General features: G+C 56.7%; 2 protein-coding genes across 8 annotated transcripts; one reads left to right on the top strand and one right to left on the bottom strand.

Annotated features, from left to right (window-relative positions):
• Window positions 1–595: 595 nt before the first annotated feature.
• LOC112912731 (UDP-N-acetylhexosamine pyrophosphorylase-like protein 1) lies at window positions 596–5,516 on the bottom strand. 2 transcript variants are annotated; one of them, XM_072748042.1, is made up of 9 exons: window positions 5,189–5,514; window positions 4,323–4,527; window positions 3,958–4,133; window positions 3,470–3,642; window positions 2,994–3,187; window positions 2,752–2,892; window positions 2,029–2,214; window positions 1,415–1,481; window positions 596–952 (listed from the first exon to the last, which is right to left on the bottom strand). In XM_072748042.1, exons 1-9 carry the CDS (start codon window positions 5,475–5,477, stop codon window positions 869–871), a joined length of 1,515 nt encoding a protein of 504 aa, XP_072604143.1. In that variant the 5' UTR covers window positions 5,478–5,514; the 3' UTR covers window positions 596–868. The 2 variants fall into 2 exon arrangements, 1 of the variants encoding a protein (XP_072604143.1); XR_011999770.1 differs by having other exon boundaries at window positions 932–952; window positions 2,029–2,892; window positions 5,189–5,516.
• Window positions 5,517–9,600: 4,084 nt separating this feature from the next.
• SAPCD2 (suppressor APC domain containing 2) lies at window positions 9,601–24,769 on the top strand. 6 transcript variants are annotated; one of them, XR_011999774.1, is made up of 7 exons: window positions 9,633–10,297; window positions 12,597–12,709; window positions 13,271–13,417; window positions 13,738–13,845; window positions 13,971–14,093; window positions 14,167–14,350; window positions 24,681–24,769. XR_011999774.1 is itself a non-coding variant. In XM_072748044.1 (6 exons), the coding sequence occupies exons 1-6, from the start codon at window positions 9,703–9,705 to the stop codon at window positions 14,293–14,295; spliced, it is 1,215 nt and encodes a 404-aa protein (XP_072604145.1). In that variant the 5' UTR covers window positions 9,601–9,702; the 3' UTR covers window positions 14,296–17,123. The 6 variants fall into 6 exon arrangements, 2 of the variants coding, with proteins under 2 accessions (XP_072604145.1, XP_072604144.1); XR_011999772.1 differs by lacking the exon at window positions 24,681–24,769 and adding an exon at window positions 20,164–20,247; XR_011999773.1 differs by lacking the exon at window positions 24,681–24,769 and adding an exon at window positions 19,170–19,225.
• Window positions 24,770–25,969: the final 1,200 nt, after the last annotated feature.

Consider the following 25,969-nt stretch of genomic DNA (forward strand, 5'->3'; position numbering starts at 1 on the left):
TGTGTTGCCTTACGGAGGGGAAAGCAGGCAGGGGCGAGGGGCCGGGCCCGCCGCTTTCCCCCCAGCCCCGGCCTGGCTGCAGGGGTGCAATGCCCGAGCCTGCGCCCCGACATGGAGGCCGCGTCTCCCTCTAGAGAGCACCACGATGTGTGGCAGACTAGAAAGCCCGCTTCCGGTCGGTGGAGAGTCGAGGGGTGGAGCTCTTTCTGGCCCCTTGCGTTCCAGACTGAGGAGCCACGTGGTGAGGCCCCTAGTGTCGGTCCCCTGGTTCTTGGTCCCCCTGGTTCTTGGTGGAAGCACCTAAAATGCAGGGGCCTGAACCAACCACAGAGGTGGCGCAGGAATCGAGGCCTCTGGGGAAAGGGAGAGGCTCCCCCTTTAGGTGTGCAGGCTGAGTGTGGGCTGGGGGTGGTGAGAAATTGGGGGCCAGGCTGTGCCACCCACCCCCCTCCAGCCTCACCTGGCTGCCAGAGAGGGAGGGAGGGAGGGAGGGGGCAGCACCTTCCACACCTGGCCCTGCGAGGGAGGGGCGCCCTCCCCTCCCTCCCTCCCTCCTTCCCTGCCCATCTGTGTATCTGCAGAGAAGATGCGTGGCTGTGGCTGTCGCTCTTCACCAAGGGGAGCTGCGTGGAGGGCTAGAAGGGGCCATTGATCCTCCAGTCCCCTCCCCCCAGGCAGGGCCCGGGACGGGATGCCACACCTCTGCCTCCCGCAGCCAGGAGCCCAGAGAAAAAAAACCCTCGTAGGTCTCTAGCAGGCCTAGGGTCATTTGTGTCCATGGGAACCGGTGGTGGGAGAGGCCCCACCCTGGTGGAGTAAGCTCTGTCCCCAGCCCTCAGGCCCTGGGGTTGGCAGGTCTGGGAGCCAGTCAGGCCTGCAGAGCCCTGGCCTGGTTCTCATCCAGGATGAAGGGGGACCGGAACTCGCGGCCTTGCAGGTACATCTCCAGACCCTGGAGACAATAAAGTCATGATGGCCACATTTTCACATCTAGTGCATAGCGGGGGCACAAACTGTTCTTGAGCCACAGTAAGGCAGGGCCGGAGAGGCTTCCAGAACAAGGCTTGGATGACACCTTTAGACCCAGGCCCTAGGAGTCTCTAGGCATGCTCAGGGAGGTCCAGTCAGAGGGTCGGGGCCAGTATCGCTCCCCAGCAAGGCTTCCATAAAGTCTTCCTTGCCGGAACCCCAAACGCTGACATCTTCCTGCCTCTCCGAGACCTATGAGGATCTTGATTCCTCATCCCCACTCATGGCCCAGAAGATCCTCTCTAACTTAAGGAACTATTTGCCCCATTGGTAAACTGAGTCAGAGCTGTGACCTTCCACCCCAGCACCCACTTCTCCCCAGTCTTCCCCCCCAATCATCCATGCCCTACCCCAGAAAGCTCTAGATGGGGCCGTCGGCTCTCACCTCTCCAGCGTAGGACACCAAGGGTGAGATCTCACAGATGGCTGGAGGTTCTGTGCCGTCCGGCAGGCTGTGGGAGCCCACGTGTCAGCACCTGCTCCGGGGTGTGTGCCCTGGGGCTGTCCTTGCCTGACCCAGCTCCCCAAGGTCTCTTCTCAGCAATCCCCGCTTCCTCTGCACACCCGGAGCCCTCCGCAAACTGCCCCTGCCCAAGTGGCAGGCTCTTCTTTGGGCGGGAAAACCCCCCTCGTCCCTGCAGGCACCCCTCACAGCACCCGGGCAGCCAGGTTAGGCTGGGGCTGCAGATAACTGAGAAGATGGAAACCTCACATCCTTTCCTTCGCTGGCCCTGAAGAGTGACCTGCCTTGCTGTTTTCCAAATGTCATGCCGAGGTCTTGGTTTCAGAGCTCATAAGTGAGTCAGGAAGGGTGGCAGCCACCCACCTCCCCCAGTCCCCAAGCAGACTTCTAGGGGTTGGCCCCGAGGCCCCAGTCACCGCAAGGTTGGCCAGGGCATGTGGCCACTCGGAGCACAAGGCCACACCACAGCCCAGCAGAGTCGGCAAGCCTGGGGCTGGGGGATGGACCCGGATAGAGCACGCTGAGGCCACACTCACCTGGGCAGTTCAGGGAGCCGGGCCCCACACGCATCCAGGAAGCGGGCCCCTGCCTGCAGGGCCCAGCGGTAATGCTGCATGAGCAGGGCACGCCGGGTCACGGTGGGGTTGTCTCTGGCATCCGAGGCAGCATTCTTCAGAGGAGAGAACTCCTCCTCCCGAGACACTTCAAAGGCCACGAAACTCCTATGTGGATGAGAACTAGTGACCAGATGTCCTGGCCAGAGGCCCTGGTCCTGGGCAGGTGAAGGCTGCACTGCAGTGACGATGAGAAGGGGCAGTCGCCTCTATGGAGGGGCCACAGGCACCACCTGCCTCTTTGCTCCTGAGATCCCTGCGGCTGCTTGACGTCCTTCCATTCCCACCAGCCAAACCCCCAGACCCTGGGACCCCAGAGTAAGAGCCAACCCCCACCCCGGGGAGGCCCCCAGCCCCCTGGCCTGGAAACAACCTCCTAACCCCGGGCCAGGAACAGACAGAGGCCTCAGGAGGAGCAGGGGTGTCTCCCCGAGGACACAGCCCCAGATGCTGCCATGCTCACACTGCGGGGGCTGCTTCCCCTGGTGTTGTCCCTGAGCCTGCCTACAGCCCCTGCTCCCCACTCCAAAGGGGGTGGCCCACTGTGTGCCCCACATGCCTCCATTCCCGGCCCAGCTGGGCCTCAGAACCCACCACCAAAACAGAGAGGAAAGAAAGAAAAAATAAATGACTTCTGCCACTAACTTAGCAAACGGGAACACATCAAACACAAACTTCTCCATCTTTATCCCGTTTGGTTTTATCGGCTTTACCGGATTTCCCTCCTCATCCACGTATGGGACCTTCTTCACAGCCACATGTGGCTTCAGCAAGGGCTCAAACTCGCTGGAGAACAACAGGATGACAAGAGGAGGAAAGACACAGTTCAGATAGGACACCCCGGGGAGCCACTCTGGCCACCACCCGCGGCCACCTGCTGAGCACACCTGCTGACCATCTGGAGGAAGCCTCTGGTGAAGAAGTGGTTGCAGATGTTGCCCAGGCTGTAGAGCAGGTGCCCATCAGGCCCACGAAGCTGAGCAGTCTCGGGGCTGACCTCGCTGTACTCCACCACCTGGGGGACCCCGTCCACCTGGCACACCACACCCACTGGCTCCTCTGGGTAGGCCTTTTCCACCACCTGCGTGGCCAAGGCCTGGGCTGGGAAGGCTGACGGGGCGGGGCCCGGCAGACCGAGGGCGGGGCTGGGAGGAGGGGCGGGGCCAGGCGGACAGGGGGCGGGGAGGAGGAAGGGCTTGGCGGACAGGGTACGGGCCAAGTGGACCGAGGCGAGGAGGGGCGGGGCGAGGCAGACCGGGGCGGGGCCAGGTGGACCGGGGTGGGACTGGGAGGAGGGCCATGGCCGGGTGGACCGGGGACGGGCGGGGGAGGGGGCGGGGCAAGCCGGGGTGGGGGGCCTCACCTTGGCCCCACAGTCTGCACCGCGAAGCACGCAGAAGCCAATGAAGACCGGGTCAGCCAGCCGCACCAGGATGTTGTCCACACAGTACACATGCACAAACTCCACTCCTCGACGCTCCATGTCCTCCAGAATCTGGTGGTCTGACAGCGCGCAGTACAGCCCCCCATTGCCATCTGCAGAGGGAGAAGGACCGCCCTTTCGAGGACTCCAGCTGGGCTTCAGCCATCTAGTCCAGGGCGTGCTGGAGGCAGGGGAGGCCCCTTGGGGCTGGACCTTGTACCTGAGGCAGCTCTGCATCACTATCCAAGTAGCCCTATGGTTGTCTCATGTGACAGATGGGAATCAAGGTCCAGAGAGGAGAGGCCACTGGCCAGGACCAGAGAGCCTTGAAGCATAACGCTTCAGCCTCTGCTACAGTCCTTCCAACCTCTAATTAGGTCCTTGGTCTAGGCCAGCCAGTCCTCCCCCGGGTCAGGGGTCAGGCATACCTGGGGCCATGGCAACCTTGTGTTTCTGCTCCAGGATGGCCCTGCCATCGAAGCTCACAGCAGGCAGCATGCGCTGTTCAAACATGATCACGTTATTGGGGTCCAGGTGGAAGAAGTCATGCTCCTGGAAGAAGGTGGCTGTGGGCCCCAGCGTGAACTCACTCGTCATGATGTACCTTAAAGGACAGTCAAAGCTGAGATGGCCATTTGAAGGGCCCAGCCCCTCTGGGACCTGGGGCTCTGACGGGGGCTGGTCCAGCCTAGGTAGGTGCCGGGGTTGGGGTTCAGGTCGTGGTGCGGGCCAGGACTCATGCTACCCAGGCAGGGGATTATTCTGGGGTCAAGGTAATACAGAGAAGGCACACCAGGGGATGGTACAGCGGGTCCCATGGCGCTCGCCAGCAAGCTGCTCCACCCGCTGAATCCGTTCGGCCTGCAGCTGATACAGGCTCTTCTGGCTGGGCAGCCCCACCTGATACATGCCTTTGGGGTAGGTCACGCCTAGGCGAGTCCCCTGCCCCCCAGCCAGCAGCAGCACAGCCACCTTGTTCAGAGCGATCTGGCGGAAACCTGGAGGTGCAGGGTGCCGTGAGGGGACACCTGGGACCTGCCACAGAACCACCCCTTCACCTCTCAGCAAGCCAGACTTGTGTCTAGGGCTCTAAGACTTCATAGCGTTGGGACAGAAATTTTCAAATAATCTTTTGATCTCCTGTGGGCTCGGGCCCCACACAAACCCCCCTTATCAGGACCCACCAGGGGTCGTCATGGCATCTTCCAGGGTTCATTCCCAGCCTGGGTCCTTCAGAGGGAACACCAGGTCAGGCCAGTCAGAGCAGTGCAGTGAGGGCCCTGGGCAGGCTTCCCTCCAAGAGCACCTGCCTCACCTGTGAGGCCAAGAGGCCAAGAGTGCACCTGGGAGCGCTAATGTGAAAGGGAGCGTGTGCCAAGGGGTTCCCTGAGGTCAACAGGTGTGTGGCTGGGCTGCTGGCTAGCCAGGTGTGCGCCTGCACAGAGCATTCTCCCAAGGGCAAGCCACCTGGGGGCAGGCGCCACCTTGGCGGCCTTTGGAGCCCGACACCCCAGTCGCTAGCTGCGTGGGAAAGGGGTCCCCACAAAGAAATAAGGCACGCCAGCTCCTCCAAGTACCAGCTCTCCTGTCTCCCCATGTTGGGCAAGCCCCTCCGCCAGCCAGACCCGCCCCGCCCGGGACCCCCGCCGCCCCGCCTACCTTCCTCCTCCCAGAGCAGCCGTGTCTCGGGGTCGCACCGGCTCGCGCTGCCAACGCACTCGGGGGGCAGGGGCCGCAGGCGCGCGGCCAGGTCGGGCGGCGGGCCCGGGGGATGCGCGCAGGCCGCGGCCGCGCGCCGGCAGTGCTCCCGCAGCGCCTCGGGCTCCAGCGCCCCCAGCTCTGCTAGGAGCGCGGCGCGCTGCCCCGGCGCTAGCTCGGCGCAGAAGCGCAGCAGGTGTTCCTGGCCCGCGCGCTGCAGCCTGGCGCGCACCGCCCGCTCCGAAGCCATGTCGCCTCCGCCGGCCGCGCTGGCACTCGTGACCCGAGCGCTCCGGCCGGCGTCACGGGATCCAGCGGCGGGCGACGGCCCTAGAAGGGCGGGGCTAGGACGCCCCGCCTCGATCCCGCCTCCGAGTGTCCCCACACCTCTCTGGCCCTGACCCCGCCCCTGTCGGCTCGGCCACAGCGGGAGGCGCAGGGGCCCAGTCCAGGCGCTGGGGCTGCCTGAGGCAGGGGTCTGCGACCCCCCTGGCCCTGGCGCGTGAGGGCTGATTTCAGGCCTAGTACACCCCCTTCTGGACCCATAGCCCTGCTGGTCAGGGCACCTGAGGGGGAAGCTAGGGTCTGTCCCTCCCTGCGGCTATGTCTGACCCCTGGCGGCTGGGCCCGGGAGGATAGAGCCAGACCATCAGTAGGGTTAGGTGTCCCAATGCCACCCAGGACCCCCAAGAAGGCCACCCCGCATCCTTGGGGGCTCCCTCCTTCACATCCCTCCTCCGCACTGCCATGTAGCCAGAACCATTCAGGAGCAGGCCTTCGTCCTGCCACATTGTATTAACTGTTAGAGTTTAAGATACCTTGCTGTTTATAAACTCCCTCTGGGAAAAATAATGAGTAGCTTTGGCCATTTGGGGACAAAGCTTTCTTCTAGAAATTAGTTTTATTAAGACTAAAAATGATACATGGACAAGGTTAAAACAAATTCAAACGATACTTTGGGACCCAAAATGAAAAGTAACATCTTCCTCAGATTCAAATAATCTTTTGATCTGCCCTCAGATAACCCCTGTTAGGGTGATTCAAACACCTTGGAGGCAGGTTCTGCACATAGAGGCTCCCACACACCCCCTTCCTGGGTTACGAAGTAGGACTTCACAGCTCCCTGGGGACCACTCTAAGTTCTGGTGGACCTGAAAGAAATTATCTTCCCAAGATGGCCTTAGGCCTGCCTGGGGCCTTTGCACTTGCTGTTCCTCCTGCCTGGACTACTTTTTCCCAGAAAGTGACTTCCTGCCCCACTTTGCCAGGTCTTTATTTTTTTTTTTAAGATTTTATTTATTTATTCATAGACACAGAGAAAGAGGCAGAGACACAGACAGAGGGAGAAGCAGGCTCCATGCAGGGAGCCCAATGTGGGACTCGATCCTGGGTCTCCAGGATCACACCCCAGGCTGCAGGCGGCACCAAACCGCTGGGCCACCGGGGCTGCCCTGCCAGGTCTTTCTACTCATGTGTTGCCTCCTTGGGGAGACCCTCCCAGGTCATGTTGGCTTGGAGATCACCCTCCCATTCACCTCTGTTCCTTCCCACCTTTCTGTATTCTCTGCTGCCCGACTTCTCCAAAGAAGGAAGCTCCATGGCAGATGGACGTGGTTTGGTTCACTGCTCTACCCCATAGCCTCAGATCAATGCCCAGCACACAGTAGGTACTCAGTATGTGTTAGTTTAATGGGTGAGTGAGTGTTGGATCCCACACCCAGCTCAGTGACTGGGCCATATCAAGTGTTCAGGGAGTGCTTGCATGAATGAATGAATGAATGAATGAATGAATGAATGATCTGCTTCAAGTTTGTGGCAGTTGAAGGGCATCTGTTAGAGGTGGAGGATATGCACAGGAGGCAGGAAACCAAGTAGAATGAGCTCCACATTCCAGGCCAGAGTCCATGTGAACTCTTACCACCCTGCACATGTGCCCTTGAAGACAAGTGTCTCGTAAACTCAGGGCTCATCTCAGAGTGACCCCTAAATCTCGCTTCAAGGTGGGGGTGGGGCTGAGATCAGAAGGGTTTGGACAGCTGAGGCTATGTAGGCAGAGGCACCTGACAGGCCAGAAAAGGAGAGTTGGCCCACCTGGGCAGACAGGTGAAGGTGCCAGAGGGGCAGAAGTGAGTAACAACCTCCTAGACAAACCTGGCAAAGACAGGTTTCTGGCCAAGGTGTCACCTGCCTTTTGCCCTAGGGCTTTGTCCAAAGGGTTCCGGGGAGCCAGGGCCCAGAAGCCAGCGTGGGTCCCTGGTTGTTACTGCAAGAGTGGAGACCAGCGGATCCTGGAAGAGGCACAGGGACGGTGTTAGGCTGGGGACAGAGGGCCTCCCCATCCACCTCCAGGGAGCTGCAAGCTGGCACAGTGAGAAAATAATTACGACTGGGTCAGGCACCTCAAGAGCCACAGGGGCCCCACGAAGTCTGGGAAGCCCCCTGGGGGCAACAGCAACACTGAAGGGTACAGAGCTAGGAGAGCTTTAGGCCAGACTGGAAAGAGGGGTGGAAGGAGGAAGTGGTTAGAATTCAGAACAGGAAGTACACGGGGGCATGCTGTGGGCTCTACAGTTTCTTCTGTCCCTTCTACCAGTGCCTAGCCAGGGAAGCCCAGTGGGAAGCCCACGGACCAAGGGCCTCCTGCCACATACTTTCTGATGCTCGGAGAAGGCCTGTTTCCTCTGTACAATGGGTTCAGGTTCACAGGCCCCTGGCCTGTGTGCTGCTGTCCTGCTGTCCTGCTGTCCTGAACTGTCATAGCACTGCTTGCTACTGCTGGCAACAGGCCTCCATATCTACAAAACCCCCATAGAGCTGTCTCCAGGCCTCCCCACCCCACCCAAGGCTGGTGTTTCCACTGTGATCTGTAGGATAAGGCTTCCCACATGCTGGCCACCCACTAGGCCTCCACTGTGGGCAAGACTGATGCCAGGCCATGGGGTGGCCCTGTCCTGCTTCCAGAACGCACAGGGAGGGATTCATGGGGAGAGAGGCACCATTGCTAGCAGAAAGCAGCCTCATGCTTTGAAAGTCAGGACGTGTAACCAGACTTCCAAGGGTGGGTCGGGTATCTAGGTGGAGTTTCAAAGGATGCAGAGTGATGACCCCAGAGCAGACGGGAAAAGGTGTTTCTGGTGGGAAAGCTACCATGTGCAAGGGGTACATGGTACCCCTATCATGTAAGGAACTGCTGTGTCCCTTAAGGATGGGGCACCTGGGCAGCTGTGCTGGAAGGAGAGCAGGAGAGGGGATGAACTGCAGGACAAGTGGCTTGAACGCTTTTCTAGGACTTTGGCTAGTCCTGCCACTAAAGAGGAAGGCACGGATGGATCGGGCTCCATGGGGAAACTCTAGGCTCACAGCTTTCTAGGTCCTTCCAAAATTCCTTACCACAATGGGGCCCCACCTTTGAGGGCTGTGAAATTAATAAAGCGATGCCCTGATGGGGGAGCTCTCAGCAACGTAAAACCTGTCCCAGCTCACCTCACATTCCTGGGTAGGAAGAAATTCACTTCACTACCCTAACAGGAGGAAGGATTCCCTTCTTGAAGTGAGGCTGGGCTAAGCTCAAGCCTCCTCCCAGCCTGGCCAGACAGGACTGGATCCCCGCTGGAAATGAAGCAGGGGCCACTGGGGACACAGCTGGAGGAAGTGTCCAGCCCGGGGAAGGGGCTGGAGCAGAGGAGAGCTGGTCAACCAGATGGGGATCTGGGGACACAGGAAAAAGTGGCTTTGTCTCGCGGTAGGCAGGAAAGGCCAGGCTATCCCCAGGGACAAGGGGAGGAGCTAGCAGCAGCGTGGACAGAGAGGCCTCTGTGAGGGGAAGCGCCCAGATGGCTGGAGCCCACAATCCTCTTGGGACTCTCCTGGCAAATGGGCCCTAAGAGTCAGGGTGCCTGGGTCAGGGGACCCCGAACTGGGGGCGAAGAGTGCCCAAGGGAGCCGGACAGGGAAGTTGAATCCCTGGAGGAGGTGTGCTTCCATCCTTGCCCCACGAGGCCACCGGGACAGGTTTTCTGTAGGGCGGCAGGCCCCGCCCCTCCGAGGGCTGAACCGCTGCAAGCGGGCGGCGGGCGGCGGGAGGCGGCGGGAGCAGAGAGAGGTCCGTTCAGGGCTGCGTCCCCTTCCCGGTGAGACCGAGGGCAGGCAGAGCTCCCGGCCCCGCCCCCGCCCGCTCCGGGCCTCGGTGCAGCCCGGGCCGCGGCAGGCTCTGCGGCGGGAGCGCGCGGGGCGGGGCCCTCGGAGGAAAATCAAACCGGGCTGGCGGCCTCTCAGCCAATCCGGGAGCCGAAGGGCCAGCCCCGGCCAATAGCCGCCGCGGATGCTAATGAGCGCTGACATCACGAGGAGGGTCCATTCAAAAAGTCGCAGCTATTGTCGCGGCGGGTTGCGCGCGCCGGCCGGGTCCAGCCGTCGGGCTGCGCGGGGACGGAGCTCCGGACCGAGCCGGGAACCGAGCCCGGCGGCGGCCGCCCATGGCCGGAGCCGCAATGGCCGAACCGGGCCGCGGGCCGCCCGGCGCTCCCGCGCCCACGCCCACGCCGGGCACGGAGGGGCTGCCGCGCGCCTTCCTGCAGAGCCTGCGCACCCTCTTTGACATCCTGGATGACCGGCGGCGCGGCTGCGTGCACCTGCGCGAGATCGAGTCCCGCTGGCAGGGCGCCGACGCGCGCGAGTTGCCCCGCGGCGTGCTGGAGGGCCTGCGCCAGGTGGCCCCGGCCAGCGGCTACCTCACCTTCGAGCGCTTCGTGGCCGGCCTGCGCACCTCGCTGCTGAGCGCCGACGGCGGCCCGCGGGGCCAGGCGCGAGCCCCGGCCCGGGGAGGCTGCCCGGCGCGGCCTGGGGGACCGCCGCCGCCGCCGCGCCTGGTTTTCGCTCCCGCTGATGAGCCGCGGACGGTCCTGGAGAGGAAGGCCCTACCCCCGGGCGCGCGGCCCCCGCCAGCCGTCCCCGGAGGCGCGGCCCGCAGCCTGGAGAAGCTGTGCGCGCCGGCGGAGGCAGCGCCCGGTCCTGCGGAGCCCGAGCGGCCCCAGGGTGCGGCGCTGGAGCGGAGCCCGAGCGCGGACGCTGGTGAGTGCGGGGCGGCCCGGGCCCCTCCTGGTAGCTGACCCCGCCGCCCCCCGCGACCTGCGCCTCAGGCCAGAGCCCCAGAGGTGCTGCCGGCGCCTCTCCGACCGCGGGGTGCGGGGCCCAGAGCCCTAGGTGCCGACAGGGAAGGAGCCTGTCGCCTTTCCCGCTCAGGGGTCGGAGGCGTGGCCGGGACCCGGGGGCTGCGAGGTGCCTCCCAGCTCCACCAGGAAGCCGCTCCCCCAATCCTGAGCCCACGGCGGGGGACGCCAAGGCCCCGAGCTGCGTCTCTGATGACACGTAGGCAGGGAGTTCCCGTCTAGTTCCGAGGAGAAAGGGCACCCCACCCAGAGAGGGGCCCTCACTGCCCCTTTGGGTCCTTAGTGGCCGCTCCACCGCCGAGCCAGGGCAGGTTGGAGGTTTCCCAGGAGGCTCTGGCCTGGTTAACAGGAAGAGTAAAGCAGTGGGTGGCTCTTCAGCCCAGTCCCCAAAACCTACGGGGCTGACACCAGGGAGAGACCCAGACACAGTCCCCCAACGATGGCCAGCAGAGTCCTTGCTTGGCTTCTGGTCCAGGTGGCCCTGACAGGAGATGGCTGAAGGGCCCCCGTGGTCCCCTCTAGTGTTGACCCTGGGAATAGCACCTGCATTCTGGTTGGGCGCTGGGTTCAAACCCTTCAGCCCTTTCAGGCTGGAGCGTGCACCCCTGGGCGCAGGCCTCCCGGCAGCCTCACCATGACAGCCCCACCATGACAGCTGCCAGCCCTTCTACGCCTTCACCATTCTGCCAGCCTCACTAGACCTCTGCCCCAGCCTTGCCCATATTCCCCAGCCCCATGATTGGCCCTTAGGGCCACGGTGGCTCTTGGCCTCCTGGGTGAAGCCATTTGGTGGCCCACCCCAGGCTGGGGCTCCCCTGCTCCTCACTGCCCAATCTCTCTGCCCCTGAGGTGTGGGAAGGCAGGGGGCACTTGGGGGTGCAGGGCCAGTGCCATCCCTGTGGCTGCACATCCTGGAAAATCAGCCAGGGTTTGGGATTTGGATGCCTCAGGCCTGTGGCCCAGCCCTGCTCTGTCCTGGTGCCCCATGTGGCCCTGGGTCATCTGCACCCCCTTGAGGGCTCAACACAGGGGTGAGCAGGCCAGGCTCTCGCTGTCACCTCTACAGGTAGAGGCCCAGACAAGAGGCATGGCATGTTCATGGGTGCCAGATATGGAGCTCCAAGGTTCCCCTACTTTGGGGAGAAAGCCCCCATACACACAGAGCCCCCACCCCAAGACCCAGGGCCCCCTTCTTTGGCCCTGTGAGAGCTACTGGTCATCCCACTGAACATCCAGTGTGCTGCCATCCAGAAATCTGGGAGCTGCTCCCCAACCAAGCCCAGGTGTTCTGGGTTGTTCTCTGATGCCCCTCACCCGAGCCTCTCTCTGCTGTATCTTCTCTGCAGCCATGTGCCATGGGCAGGTTGGGACGCGATCTCTGCCTGTGCTTGGAGCCCGTCTGCCAGGGCCAGCTGGAGGCCTGCATGGCCACCCGATGCTGAGCCTGTGGACATGTCCCCTTCTTGGATCACCCACCCACTCCACTTGACCAGTGCCAGGGGCATATCCTGGGGGAACAGGGCTAGGTCCAGGGGAGGAGAGGGTGGTTTCCTCCACACCTGTGCCCTTGTGGTGCCCTGTACATTTGCCCCCACCCCCAGGGAAGCCAGCTGGCCCTGCTGGCTTTTCAGTCCTGAGAAGACTCAGCTGCAGGTGACGCCTAAACTGTAGAAGCTCGTAAGTTATGTGCTGGACACAGTCGGCCCAACTTTGTTTTATCCTTTCTGGGAAAGTTAGGTCTGGGCCACCTGTGCCCTCCCATCTCACCTGCACCAACTCCTGACTCCCTTAAAGGCCCCGAGAGACAAGGACAGAGAAACAGGGAAGGCCGGGGCCCTGGGGCACACAACGGGTGCCAACACACACTGGGGAAAGCCCTTGCCCTCGGGGCACTGGTGCTAGGGCATGTGTGTTGTGTGTACAAACGTGCAACTTCAGAGGGCACACAGCCCTCCCTGAGATGGGCGTAAGGGAGTTGGTGGGGATCGAGTGAGGAGCCAGATCCCAGGCAGGCACAGAGGCAAGGGGTGTGCAGGCCTAGGCAGTGCCCAGGCCTGCAGGCTGGGTTGAAATGGTAGGGTCCATGCAGAGGCTCAGAGTTGCCCACAACCCCCAGAGGTGCATAGGCCTGGACACCCAACCCTGCCCTGGGTGTGACAGGACGGGCCTGCAAATGAGCCAGGTCCTCACCTCTGCTGCAGGTGCGGCAGCCTGCAGGCCCCGGGAGCTCAGTGTGGGTGATGCCCATCGGGTCCTTCGTGCCCGAGGGGAACGTCGGCGGCATACCATCACCAACGGCGTGGACTGTGACCTGGTGAGTGAGGGCTCTGGGACAGCCAAGGCTGGGTTCGGGGGATGTCAGTTAATTATAAACATCTCTTTCCATGTGGGCTTGACTCCACTTGAGGGATGACTCAAGGCCAAATGAGGAAGTCCTCTAGGGAGAAGGGAGCCTGGGTGTGGAGTGGGCACGGTCCCTCCCCAGAGCTGCGCCTGCACCCGCCAGCTTCAGAGAGTCCCCTTTGTTAGGTTTGTGCAGCTCAGCAGCTGCGTGTGCACCGCCTGCCCTAAAGGAGCTGCTGAGGTCGGGAGTGTTGCCTGTGTTCCCAGGGGGAGCCCACGTGGAGGGGCCACGGGAGGAAAGCCTCCCCCTCCCAGCAGGAGAAATGGGGCTGTGGGTCCCAACACAGACTCACAGAGGGCCCACATGGGTCCAGGTGCTGCACCTGTGCTGGCAGGTTGGTGCTGGCATGGGTTGGTCCGTGGGCACAGCTCTGACTTGTGGGGCTGTGGTTCATCACGCACATGCATAGGCCCACGCAGGTTTGTGCTGTCTGCGCACTTACTCACACATGTGCATCCCCCCATGTGGCAGCTAAAGCAGATGCAGGAGCTGGAACAGGAGAAGGAGGTGCTGCTACAAGGTCTGGAGATGATGGCGCGGGGCCGAGACTGGTACCAGCAGCAGCTGCAGCGTGTACAGGAGCGCCAGCGCCGCCTGGGCCAGAGCAGGGCCAGCGCTGTGAGTGATGCCACCCAGGGCTAGGCTGTCCCCAGACAGTGACCATACACCTAACCCCAGGCACTCCCAGGCAGGTGCAGCACTGCTCTACTCCAGGGCACATTGACTGTCCTTCCACCCGGGGTGCTGGGCCCCACACACACAGTGTGATGTTCCCCTAGGACACAAGATGCCCTGGAGCAGATGTCCCCCACCAGCAACACCCGTGGGCTACCTCTCTGTTCTCAGCAGTAATTCTGGGGGGGCCACCCTCAAGGCACGGTGGTTGATCTTGGGTTGGTCCTGCTCTCTGACTTTCCCCTTTCCTGCTTTCCTCCCAGGACTTTGGGGCTGAGGGGAGCCCCCTCCCACTGGGCCGGCTGCTGCCCAAGGTACAGGAGGTGGCCCGGTGCCTGGGGGAGCTGCTGACTGCAGCCTGTGCCAGCAGGGTAAGTGCCCCTCAGACCACCCAGTACCCACCTAGGGCCCACACCTGGCTTGGTGCCACCCCTCACCCTTGTCCTGGAGGCTGTGCCAAGGAATGCCTGGCCTGTCTGACCATGCCCTCCCATAGGCTCTGCCCTCATTGTCCTCGGGGCCCTCGTGTCCAGCCCCAGGCCCTGCCTCACCCTCCACCACAGGCTGGCAGCAGCAGACCATCCTCATGCTGAAAGAACAGAACCGTCTCCTCACCCAGGTAAGGGGCAAGGAGGGGTCTGGGGTGGGGGCTGGAGGCCTGGTGAGCCCTGACTGACCTCCTGCCGGCCCAGGAGGTGACCAGCAAGAGTGAGCGTATCACGCAACTGGAGCAGGAGAAATCTTCCCTCATCAAGCAGCTGTTCGAGGCGCGCGCCCTCAGCCAGCAGGATGCCGGGCCCTTGGACTCCACCTTCATCTAGTTGGCCATGGGCATGGACACGGAGCTCTCAGGGCCTGGCCTGGCAGGCAGCCCGGGTGGGTACCTCAGGCTGAAGACCACCTGACTGGCCAGGACCCAGATTTCTTCCTCTCTTCCAATCTGGGCTCCCCCAGCCCCTCAGCCCCAGGTGGAGCCTGCATGTGGGCTGTGCCCCAACATGTCCCATGGCCCCTGACACAGACCAGGTTGTAGCCCCGGGGGTGCTAAACTGGGGTGGGGCTTCTTAGTGCTAACGTGGCCCTAAGCTGCTACTACCGCTGCCAGTGGACACGGGGGGATCCTCCTCACGTTTACCTGATCTTGGGCAGCTCTGGGCAGGCCCCCTCCTGTGTGTACATACAGCTGGCCTTTCCTTTATGACCTGGGGTCTCCAGTAAGAGGTACTGGTCCCACTGGGCTGCACTTCTGACCACAGCCAGCAGAGGGTGCCTCGCGCTCGCGTACCCAAAACTGCCCAGCAGATGCCTCTGTGAGGTCTGTGGTCAGGTGCCCTGACCAGGGCTGGCAGGCCTGGGGGCCCAGCAGGTGATGGGGCCCAGGAGCCCCAGGGCATCTTCCCTCCCTCAGGTCCAGTGGCTGTCTTTCTCCTAGAAGCAGATGAAAACGGTAAAGGGTGGTTTCTAGGAGGAGGTCTGCTTGTGTCAGAGGTCATGCCTGGGCCAAGGCTGGCCTGCTTGCCCCTCCTCTCAGGATCCCGGACCTTAAAACAACTTGGGGTGTCTGTCATCCACCCCCTTTGCAAAACTGAGCCCATGGAGCAACCTGTGACCCACCCTCAGGGCCTCAGGCCACCAGGCATCCTGGCCAGGCCAGGCTATGGTCACCAGGGTTGCTGGGATGTGCCCGTTCCCTGGGAAGAGAAATGTGGGCATGGCTGTGCGAGAGAATGGGCCCCCCAGGTGTGCCCCAAGGTTCCTTATAGGCAAGTGCCCCCACCAGGGCCTACCCCACATGACCCAAGTTTCCCGAGTTAGAGGGCCTGCCATACCCTCCCTGGCCCCAGATTCAGGTGGGCTCAGCCATAGGAAAGGAAGACCATGGGGTTCAGGGAGAGATCAGAGACAGGGGCCTCATCAGGGATGACCTGGAGAGCCCTACACCAGCCTCCGAGGGGAACCTCCACCCCAGGAAGGAGGTGCCCTATGACCTGTGCCAGCATCCCCGCAGGAGCTCGCCTCCTACACTGAGGATGTGACATCACCTTTGGGTCATGTGGTAGGAGCCCCAGGCGTGAGGCTTGAGTATATAGGGAAAGACGTCGTAAACCCAGAAGGTTTAAGCACATGGACTCTCACAGCTTTGGAGAGATCCTGGGTCTGGGTTGCTGGCCATGCCCTGCCAGCCCCAGCTCTAAGCTCCCCACATTGTGCTCCAGGGCTTACAGGGAGGGAGGGGGTGTCCTGGGTGGGGCCCACATCTGCCCCGCATGCAAGCTGCCCTCCTTAGAGGATGGGGTGGGTTCTTTTGGGGGCCCGAGAACCCCTGGCCTGGACCCACACAGGCTCTGCGAGACAGGCACCCAGAGGGGAATGGGGTCCTGAAGGGAAGTTGAGGTTCCCAGCACCCGCTGGGACGTGCAGGGCAGTGGCCAGCCCAGGAGAAATCCTCCCCCATGACAGTCTGGGCCCTGCCCACTGTGACCTCCCCAAAGCCACCTGTTCATGGTTCTTGGATCTTGCTCTTCCCCGTTCAGTCCCACCACCACTGCCTCCACACCAGCATCTCACTAGGATTTTCTGCTCACAGGTTCTCCCATGACATTCCAAAAAGTGGAAACTACTTGTCCCCTGTATCCTCCCATGATCCTGTGGCTCAGGGCAGCCCCCAGGCTCCGCATCCAGAGCCCTTCCCAATCCTGCCAGTAGCTGGGTTGCAGCTAGACAGCCAGCCTCCCACCTCTGCTCTTTGCAAGTGGTGTTCCCTGGAACATCGCTTCCCTGCTCCACCGGCTGCTGCCCAGCCCTCCGCTAGGGAGAGAAGGGACCTGAAGAGGCTGCCGGGCATCCATATTCCTTCTGCTGACTTCACACGACTGCCTAGCTTTCTCACCAGACCTGCCAGAGATAGTCGCCCTTCAGTTGCAAGGAACATGTGAGAGAAGCTGGCCACGCAGAAGGCAAGCTGGGAGTACAAATCCCTTGTGGTCTCAGTGTCCCACCCAGGGTGAGAAAACATACCCTCTTTGTTTGCAGTCTGAAGACAGGCTCCCTGTGGGCCCTAGAGACCTCAGGGGAAGGATTTAAGTGGTCCCAGGTTGGCAGGGCAGCTGGAAGGCAGACTGCCTCCTCTGCGAAGCACTAGTGACATTCGAGGCTGAGTCGTGGGTGGGGGGATGGGAGGTTGTCTTCTGTGCTGTGTGACTGTGACAATAGTGACAGTGACGACATCTCTGGCTTGTATCCACATATCTAGTTCTGACAACTAATGTCTCAGGATGTTGCCAAATGTCCCGAGGGGTGGTAGTGGTAGAAACGTTGTCCCTGATTGAGAATTACTGCCCCAGTGATTTCATGGAGGCCAAGTCCCAAAGAAATTAGGCATCTCCAAATTAAAAAAAAAAACATTTTCACAAACAACCAGGAGTGCACTTGCCACGAGAGCCAGCAGAGACAACAGATCCTGCAAATATTTCAGATATTGGAATTAACAGAGAATATATGGCTTTTATATAAAAGAGATTCTTGAAAATATAAACACGGCACAGTCTTTATATAGTTCATCCCATGAAATAATCTTTTAGTTTATAAAGATGAGCAATAAAGCATGAAAGATCAAACAACTTACAGAAATAAAATATAAATTAAAATTAAACCTCAGGGATGCCTAGGTGGCTCAGTGGTTGAGCATCTGCCTTCAGCTCAGGTGGTAACCTTGGGGTCCCAGGATTGAGTCCCACATCGGGCTCCTCGCAGGGAGCCTGATTCTCCCTCTGTCTGTGTCTCTGCCTCTCATGAATAAATAAAATCTTAAAAAAAAAAAAAAAAAGAAAGAAAGAAAGAAATTAAACCTAAAATGGACTAAGCTGATGAAAGTTTTCAGCTGGAGTTGGTGAACCAGAAGAGTGTAGGAAGTGATCCAGAGCAGAGCCCAGAGTCTGATGGGAAGTGTGAATGACAGGTGAGGGTCACTCCTCTGGTTGCATTTCCTAGAAGAGGATGAGGAAGGAGGGGCAACATAGGAAGATAAGCAGGCTTCTAGTTTTTCAGAATTGTCTAGAAATCTCAGTTCTCCAATCCGGAAATCACAACAAATGCCAGCCAGGCCTGAGAGGAAGAAATACACATTCCCTCTCCCGAGACCATAGGAGAACCACCCATAAGGCCGGACCCAGAGCAACCTTTCACAGAGTGAACACAACATAAAAACATTTCAAAAACAAAAATTTTCAAAAAAAAAAAAAAAAGATTTTACCAACCACAGCACTTAACTAAAGAATATTCCAGAGCCAGGACCTTTTTTTTCTTTTAAAGGTTTTATTTATTCACGGAGAGAGGCAGAGACACAGGCAGAGGGAGGAGCAGCCCCATGTGGGTCTTGATCCCGGGATCACACCCTGAGCCGAAGGCAGATGTTCAACCTCAGAGCCACCCAGGTGTCCCCTGGAGCAAGGACTTGAGAAAAAAGGCAGCAGTGGAGAAGGAGCCCGGAATGAGGATGCGTTAGCCCCCCCTGCCCGCAGCAGAGCTCAGTGGTGCAGAACTGCAGGTGTCTTCTCTCTGTTTCTGAGGGCGAGGCTCGGGAGCCATGGTGCTGGCCCTGCGGGCTGTCTGGGGCCATCTCTCCAGGGCCGCTTCCAAGCCTGGCTTCTCAGCTTCCCCTAGTGCCCATGGGGGAGGGGCACCTGCCTGAAGCTCCAGAGTCACCGCGTCACCTCACCTCTGTCTTAACTCAGACCAATCCTTTCTCAGGGGTGTGGGAGGGGACTCGGGCACCACCTTTCCGAAGAAAGAGAATCAAATAATCTATGGGCGTATTTTAGTCAACCAAAATGCATCATTAAATCTAAGTAAACATGGACTGTATACAAGTAGTAATAATAGCAATGGTGCTAAGGGGAGGAGGGTCATGGGATGGAAGTGAGATTGTGTCCAAATGGCAGGCGGAAGGGAGGGCCGCAGCTGGGGCCCTCCACCGTGCATGAATTGTTCACAAGGAGGGAAACGATTTTCACTGTAGATTTTATGAAGTATGTGTTTCAAGATAACACACGGTGGCTATCCGATGTGCACCTTCCCAAGAATGGAGCTGCAGGGGAATGGGGTGAGAAAGGGGAAAAGTGCAATCTTAAGGAGAAGAGAGAACACAATTAGGTGATGAAGATACATTGGTAATCACGATATATGCAAGTAGACTCAACTCTTTTTTTTTTTTTAAGATTTTATTTATTTATTCATGAGAGACACAGAGAGAGAGAGGCAGAGACACAGGCAGAGGGAAAAGCAGGCTCCATGCAAGGAGCCCGATGTGGGACTCGATCCCAGGTCTCCGGGATCACACTCCAGGCTGCAGGCGGCGCTAAACCGCTGTGCCACCGGGGCTGCCCTCAACTCTATTTTTTTAATTTAAATTTGATTAATTAACATATAGTGTATTATTGGTTTCAGAGGTAGAAGTCAGTGATTCCTCAGTTGGATAAAATACCCCTGTCCTCATGACATCACGTGCCCTCCTTCATGCACATCCCCCATTTACCCCATCCCCCTACTCCCTTCCCCTCCAGGGACCCTCAGTTCGTTTCCTATGGTGAAGAGTCTCTTGTGGTTTGTCTCCCTCTCTGATTTCATCTTGTTTATTTTTCCTTCTCTTCCCCTACGATCCTCTGTTTTGTTTCCTAAATTCCACACGTGAGTGAAGTCATGATGAAAGGGCAGCTCTGGTGGCGCAGCGGGTTAGCGCCGACTGAAGCCCGGGGTGTGATCCTGGAGACCCGGGATCGAGTTCCACGTCAGGCTCTCTGCATGGAGCCTGCTTCTCCCTCTGCCTGTGTCTCTGCCTCTCTCTCTCTCTCTCTCATGAATAAATAAATAAAATTCTTTTAAAAAAAAAAAAAGAAATCATGATGAAAGTCTTTCTCTGACTGACTTCACTCAGCATAATACCCTCTAGCTCCATCCATGTTGTTGCAGATGGCAAGATTTCATTCCTTCTGAAGGCTGAGTAATATTCCATTGTGTATATAGGCCACGTCTTCTGTATCCACTCAACTGTCAACGGACATCTGGGCTCTTTCTATAGTTTGGCTATTGTGGACACTGCTGCTGTGAACATTGGGGTGCAGGTTTCACTACATTTGTATCTTTGGGGTAAATATCTAGTAGTGCAATCACTGGGTCATAGGGCAGCTCTAATTTCAACTTCTTGAGGACCGTCCACACAGTTTTCCAGAGTGGCTGCACCAGTTTGCATTCCCACCAACAGTGCAAGAGGGTTCTCCCTTCTCCACTTCCTCTCTAACATTTGTTGTTTCCTGTCTTTTAATTTTTGCCATTCTCACTGGTGTGAGGTGGTATTTCATTGTGGTTTTGATTCATATTTCCCTGATGATGAGTGATATGCAGCATTTTTTTATGTATCTGTTGACCACCTGTAGATCTTCTTTGGTAAAATGTCTGTTCATGTCATCTGCCCATTTCATGATTGGATGATCTGTTCTTTGGGTGTTGAGTTTGATAAGTTCTTTATAGATCTTGGATACTGGCCCTTTATCTGATGTGTCATTTGCAAATATCTTCTCCCATTCTGTAGATTGTCTTTTGGTTTTGTCGACTGTTTCCTTTGTTGTGCAGAAGCTTTTCATCTTGATGAAGTCCCAACAGTTCATTTTTGCCTTTGTTTCCCTTGCCTTTAGGAATGTGTCTAACAAGAAGTTGCTGTGGCCGAGGTCACAGAGGTTGCTGCCTATGTTCTCCTCTAGGATTTTGATGGATCCCTGTCTCACATTTAGATCTTTTCATCTGTTTTGAGTCTACTTTTGCATATGGTGTAAGATAATGGACCGGTTTCATTCTTCTGTATGTGGCTGTCCAGTTTTTCCAGCACCATTTATTGAAGAGACTATTTTCCATTGGATATTCTTTTTTTTAAGATTTTATTTATTTATTCATGAGAGATACAGAGAGAGAGGTGAAGACACAGGCAGAGGGAGAAGCAGGCTCCATGCAGGGAACCTGACGTGGGACTTGATCCCAGGTCTCCAGGATCACACACTGGGCTGAAGGCGGCGTTAAACCACCAAGCCACCCGGGCTGCCCTCCATTGGATATTCTTGCCTGCTTTGTTGAAGATGAGTTGACCATAGAGTTGAGGATCCATTTCTGGGTTTCTCTTCTGGTCCATCGAACAGTGTGTCTGTTTTTGTGCCAGGACCATACTGTCCTTATTATGACAGCTTTGTAATACAGCTTGAAGTCCGGAATTGTGATGCTCCTGGCATTGGTTTTCATTTTCAACATTCCTGTGGCTATTTGGGGTCTTTTCTGGTCCATACGAATTTTAGGATCATTTGCTCCAACTCTGTGAAACAAGATGATGGTATTTTTTTAAAAGATTATTTATTTATTTATTCATTAGAGACACACAGAGAGAGAGAGGCAATACAGGTAGAGGGAGAAGCAAGCTCTGTGCAGGGAGCCTGACGTGGGACTCGATTCCAGGTCTCCAGGATCACGCCCTGAGCTGAAGGTGGCGCTAAAGCACTGAGCCCCCCGGGCTGCCCAAGATGATGGTATTTTGATAGGGATTACACTGAATATGTAGATTTCCCTGGGAAGCATAGACATCTTAACAATATTTGTTCTTCCAATCCATGAGCATGAAATGTTTTTCCATTTCTTTGCGTCTTCCTCTAGTTCTCTCATGTGTGTTCTGTAGTTTTCTGAGTATAGATCCTTTGCCCCTTCGGTTAAGTTTAGTCCTAGGTCTCTTATGGCTTTGGGTGCAATTGTAAATGGGATCGATTCCTTAATTTCTCTTTCTTCTGTCTCATTGTTAGTGTATAGAAATGCCACTGATTTCTGTGCATTGATTTTGTAATCTGCCACTTTGTGAATTTGTGTGTGAGTTCTAGCAATTTTAGGGTGGAGTCTTTTGGGTCTTCTACAAAGAGGATCATGTCATCTGTGAAGAGTAATATTAATTCTAGTTTAATTGTCAGATTGGAGTTTTAGAAATTCGGATAGCTGTTTCAAGATAGAGATCTAAATATTGGTTTCAAACACAAGACAAAACAAAAAAGAAAGAAAAGCTTGAGTAGTTGTATTAATATAAAAGTAAAGAGATTTGGGGCACCTGCGTGTCTCAGTCAGCCAAGCGTCTGCCTTCGGCTCAAGTCGTGATCCCAGGGTCCTGGGATAGAGTCCCACATCAGCTCCCTATTCAGGGAGGCTCCTGCTTCTCCCCCTCCCTCTGTGCACTCGAGCAATCTCTCTCTTTCACTCTCTTTTTTTTTTTTTAATTTTGCTTTTTTTTTGTATTTATTTATGATAGTCACACACAGAGAGAGAGAGAGGCAGAGACACAGGCAGAGGGAGAAGCAGGCTCTATGCCGGGAGCCCGACGTGGGATTCGATCCCGAGTCTCCAGGATCGCGCCTTGGGCCAAAGGCAGGCGCTAAACCGCTGCGCCACCCAGGGATCCCCTCTCTTTCACTCTCTAAGTAAATTTCTAAAGTATTTTTCTAAGAAGGGGTAGTATACAGTAAAACATTGCCCCCCAAGCAGAGCAGATGAAATAAAACCCCACAGTGACACCATGTGCTGGCGAGCATGCAGGGAAACTGAATTGCTTGAATATTGGTGGGAATGTCAAGACACAGCCACCCTGGAAAAGTTAACTGGGACTTTTAATAAATAAATAAAATCTTAAATAAATAAAAAATAAATAAAATAATAAAAAAAAATTTAAAAAATAATAAATAAAATCTTAAAAAAAAAAAAAGACAGCCTAGGGCGCCTGAGCCACTCAGCCACTCAGGCATCTGCCTTCGGCTCGGGGTGTGATCCTGGGGTCCTGGGATCGATTTCCATATCGGGCTCCCCACAGGGAGCCTGCTTCTCCCTCTACCTGTGTTTCTGCCTCTCTCTGTGTATCTCTCATGAATAAATAAATACAATCTTAAAAAAAAAAAAAAGGATTTTGCCAGCAAAAATTGGTTTATTGGGAATAATGGAGAATGGTCCATAGGCATTTGCATGCCCTGGCAAAACCACAGGCACATCCAACGAAGGAGAGGAATGCTATTTTATGGAGAAGAAGGAAGTGGGAGGGGTGTCCTGAACCCAGGCCCACTGGGTGAGTTGCAGGGGTGGCATCTCTTGCAGGAGAGACAGTGTGCATGTCTCCCTCCTGGGGCCCGGGACTGATGCTTCTTCCCCTTCTGGCATTCAGAGTCCACTTTCATGAGGTTTCCCTTCACCAAAGTTCACCGCTTCCTGTTCCCTTTCTTTGTGTGCTCGTTCAGCTGTTCAACAAACACCTGCTGAGCGCCTCCTGTGAGCCAGAGGCATACCAGGCTCTGCACATGTACAGAGAGCAACTGGTGCTCCTGAGCTACACAGCGTGGGCACTAGGGAGGCCTGGCCACCACCTGCCCTGAGGAACACACTTGCCAAAGGCTCCCCAGGAGGGAGAGAAGCCGGTGCTGCCTTGTGAGGAGTACACACACCCAGATGAGCGGGAGGGGCGCACGCATACCGTGGAAGCCTGGGGAACAGGTGCATGTGCCTCTGCATGTCAGATGCCCTTTGGTGGTCCCAACCAGGGGGCCTCTCTGTCTTGGATTCTGTGTTTGGGACTCTCTCATTCTTTTATAGGGTTTCCCACCTGTCAACGTTATTCTTTTTTTTTTTTTAAGATTTTATTTATATATTCATAAGACACAGAGAGAGAGGCAGAGACCCAGGCAGAGGGAGAAGCAGGCTCCATGCAGGGAGCCCAATGCAGGACTCGATCCCAGGACCCCGGGGTGATGCCCTGGGCTGAAGGCAGACGCTCAACTGCTGAGCCACCCAGGCGTTCCGGTCAGTGTTATTCCTAAACAATGTGCCCTGCTGGTCCTCCTGGGCTTCACCCAACACACTGTTCTGTCACTTGCTTCTTTCACAGTTTCTGAGATTCATCTGACAGCTCATGCTGTCGTCCTTCATTCCGGGCTGCCGCTTGAGGCATTAGTGCACTTGCAAGCATGACTTGGGAGGAGGTCCTAGGAACTAGCTGGTGGCTGCGTGCACGAGTGTGTTCAGCTCACTAGCAAATCCTATATAGCCTTTGGAATGATGGTGCCATCTGCCCCATCTCTGGTGATGGTTTATCTTTACCTACACTCTGGACGTGAACGCTCTGGCAGTGAAGTCATGGAGGCTCTGAATTAGTCCGAACACGTAGTCCACCATAGGTCATCAGATGTTCTCCAGAGTCGCACACTAAAGTTTTATTGTTCTGCTCGTGGTGAGCCTTTGATCTCCCCGGAAGTGGTTTGCGTGTAGGATATGAGGGAAGGGCTCTGGTTCCCGTGTCCCTGTGCAGAGAACCTGGGGCCCAGGCCTTGCATCGCACGGGCTGGCCTTCCTGCCCTGATGTATGTGGAGGGCCTGGGCCATGCCCCCTCCACCTGCCGCATGTCTCCATCGCCAGGAGGAAAGTCTGCTCTTCCCGCTCCTGTTCCTGGAGCCCTGGGCTCTTCCACAGACATTTTCAGAACTGGGTCACCATGTTCCTTGACAAACCCTATTGGGGTGACAACTGCAACCACCCTGGATCTACACACCAGGTGAGGTGTGTGCCTTAGTAAAGAGCAACCTTGCTCACATGGGGCCATGGCCCAGAGTGGGGAGCAGTACCCCCAGGAGGAAGCCCCATCACAGAGCCCACAGCCTCTCAACGGGGCCCTACCAGGGAGGGATGGCCTCTGCCCCTCCTGGAAGAAATCGTCCCCCGCACTTCACCCAAGTCTATCACTGAGGCTCCTGCTGACCTTCAGCCAACCTGGGTGCGGGGACCAATTGCACTTCCTCCTCCTTCCCCGTAAATTAGGACTCCTCTCCTTCCTTTGCTGGACATGCCTGCAGTACCCCCTCTGCCCTCCGCCAAGCCCTGAGCCTGCGAACTCACCGAGGAACCAAGGCTAGGGGTGTTGTTGGGATGGGATCAGACTGTACTTAGGCTGTGAAGTCCCTCTCTGATCTGGATATCAAGGTTGTACTGGCATCATAACATTTTCCTTGGGAAAAATTTACATACCATTTGGACTACGTCTTCCATGACCAATGTGTAGAACTTGCCTGTAAAACTCAGGCCTGATATTTTATTAGCATCTCCAGCTGTGATGGGGGGGGGGGGTTCACTGATTTTCCTTTATTGTTCTGACAGTCTCCATGTGTATGTATATTCATCTCGGAGAGAAGATGAAGAATCATACGTGGAGGTTCAGTGCCTCCAATGCAGGCATCCCACACACCCACGCAGTGCAGTAGCAATGCCAACACCCGGACCCTGGTGCCATCGCAGATGCTCGCTTGGACTTCACTGGTTCTGTATGCGGTAACTTCTCTGTGTGTGCGCGTGTGCGGCTCTCTTCACATGCACAGCCACACTTAACAACCTTAACCAAGAGACCCAACTAAACCATCAGATACCCTCACATGACCCCTTTCCAGCCACATCCACCTCTGATTATGTTTTGTTACAAGTGCTTCTGCATCGTGTTTCTGAAACTCTGAGATTGGCTTTTACCACTCAGCAGGTTCCCTGAGGTTCACCCACATGGGTGAGTGTATCAGTAGCTCCTTCCTTTCATTGCTGAATTGTATCCAAGGGTGTGGATGGACCATAGTTTGTGCAACCAGTCTCCCAAGGCATCTGGGTAGTTTCTAGTTTGGGGCTATTACCAATACAGCTGCCATAAACATCTATGTGCATGTTCCTGCATGAAAGTGTCTTTATGTATCTGGGAAAATGCCCAAGAATGGTTGCTTCATACAGGCTCTGTGTGTATATGGAGGGAGAGGGAAAGATGCATTTTGAAGAACTGGCAAGTCTGAAGTCTGCAGGTCAGATCAGCAGGTTGGAGGCTCAGTGGGGTGGGGGTGGAGATTCCATGTTGTAGTCTTGAGTCCAAACGGCATCTATGGCCACAAACCCTTCCTCTTTGAGGGGCTCTACTCTTTTAAGGCCTTAAACTGATTGGATGTGGCCCACCCACATTCTGGAGGGTGATCTGCTTGACGCAGAGTCTACTGATGTTAACGTTCATCACATCGAATGCTTACCTTCCCAACAACATCCAGATAGGGGTTTGACCAAATGTCTGGGCACCCAGCCAGGGTGACACACAAAATAACTAGTCATTACATGTGGTAAGTTAACTTTAGTTAGTTTTTCTTTTTTTTTAAGGTTTTATTTATTTATTCATGAGAGACACACAGAGAGAGGCAGAGACACAGGCAGAGGGAGAAGCAGGCTCCCTGCAGGGAGCCTGATGCAGGACTTGATCCCAGGACCCCGCGATCACACCCTGAGCCAAAGGCAGACGCCCAACCGCTGAGTGGCTCAGGTGCCCTAGGCTGTCTTTTTTTTTTTTTTTTAAGATTTTATTTATTTATTCATGAGAGACACACAGAGAGAGAGAGAGAGAGGCAGAGACACAGGCAGAGGGTAGG

The sequence above is a fragment of the Vulpes vulpes genome, chromosome 2 (genome assembly GCF_048418805.1).
Source record: "Vulpes vulpes isolate BD-2025 chromosome 2, VulVul3, whole genome shotgun sequence".
NCBI lineage: Eukaryota > Metazoa > Chordata > Mammalia > Carnivora > Canidae > Vulpes > Vulpes vulpes.

Coding starts and splice junctions, on each gene's coding strand:
- LOC112912731 (XM_072748042.1), bottom strand. CDS start 5,477: ATGGCTTCGGAGCGGGCGGTGCGCGCCAGGCTGCAGCGCGCGGGCCAG. Junction 3,188..3,469: donor GTGCAGACTGTGGGGCCAAG/GTGAGGCCCCCC, acceptor TTGGCCACGCAG/GTGGTGGAAAAGGCCTACCC. Junction 2,893..2,993: donor TTCCTCCAGATGGTCAGCAG/GTGTGCTCAGCA, acceptor GTTGTTCTCCAG/CGAGTTTGAGCCCTTGCTGA.
- SAPCD2 (XM_072748044.1), top strand. CDS start 9,703: ATGGCCGGAGCCGCAATGGCCGAACCGGGCCGCGGGCCGCCCGGCGCT. Junction 12,710..13,270: donor ACGGCGTGGACTGTGACCTG/GTGAGTGAGGGC, acceptor CCCATGTGGCAG/CTAAAGCAGATGCAGGAGCT. Junction 13,418..13,737: donor GCCAGAGCAGGGCCAGCGCT/GTGAGTGATGCC, acceptor CTTTCCTCCCAG/GACTTTGGGGCTGAGGGGAG.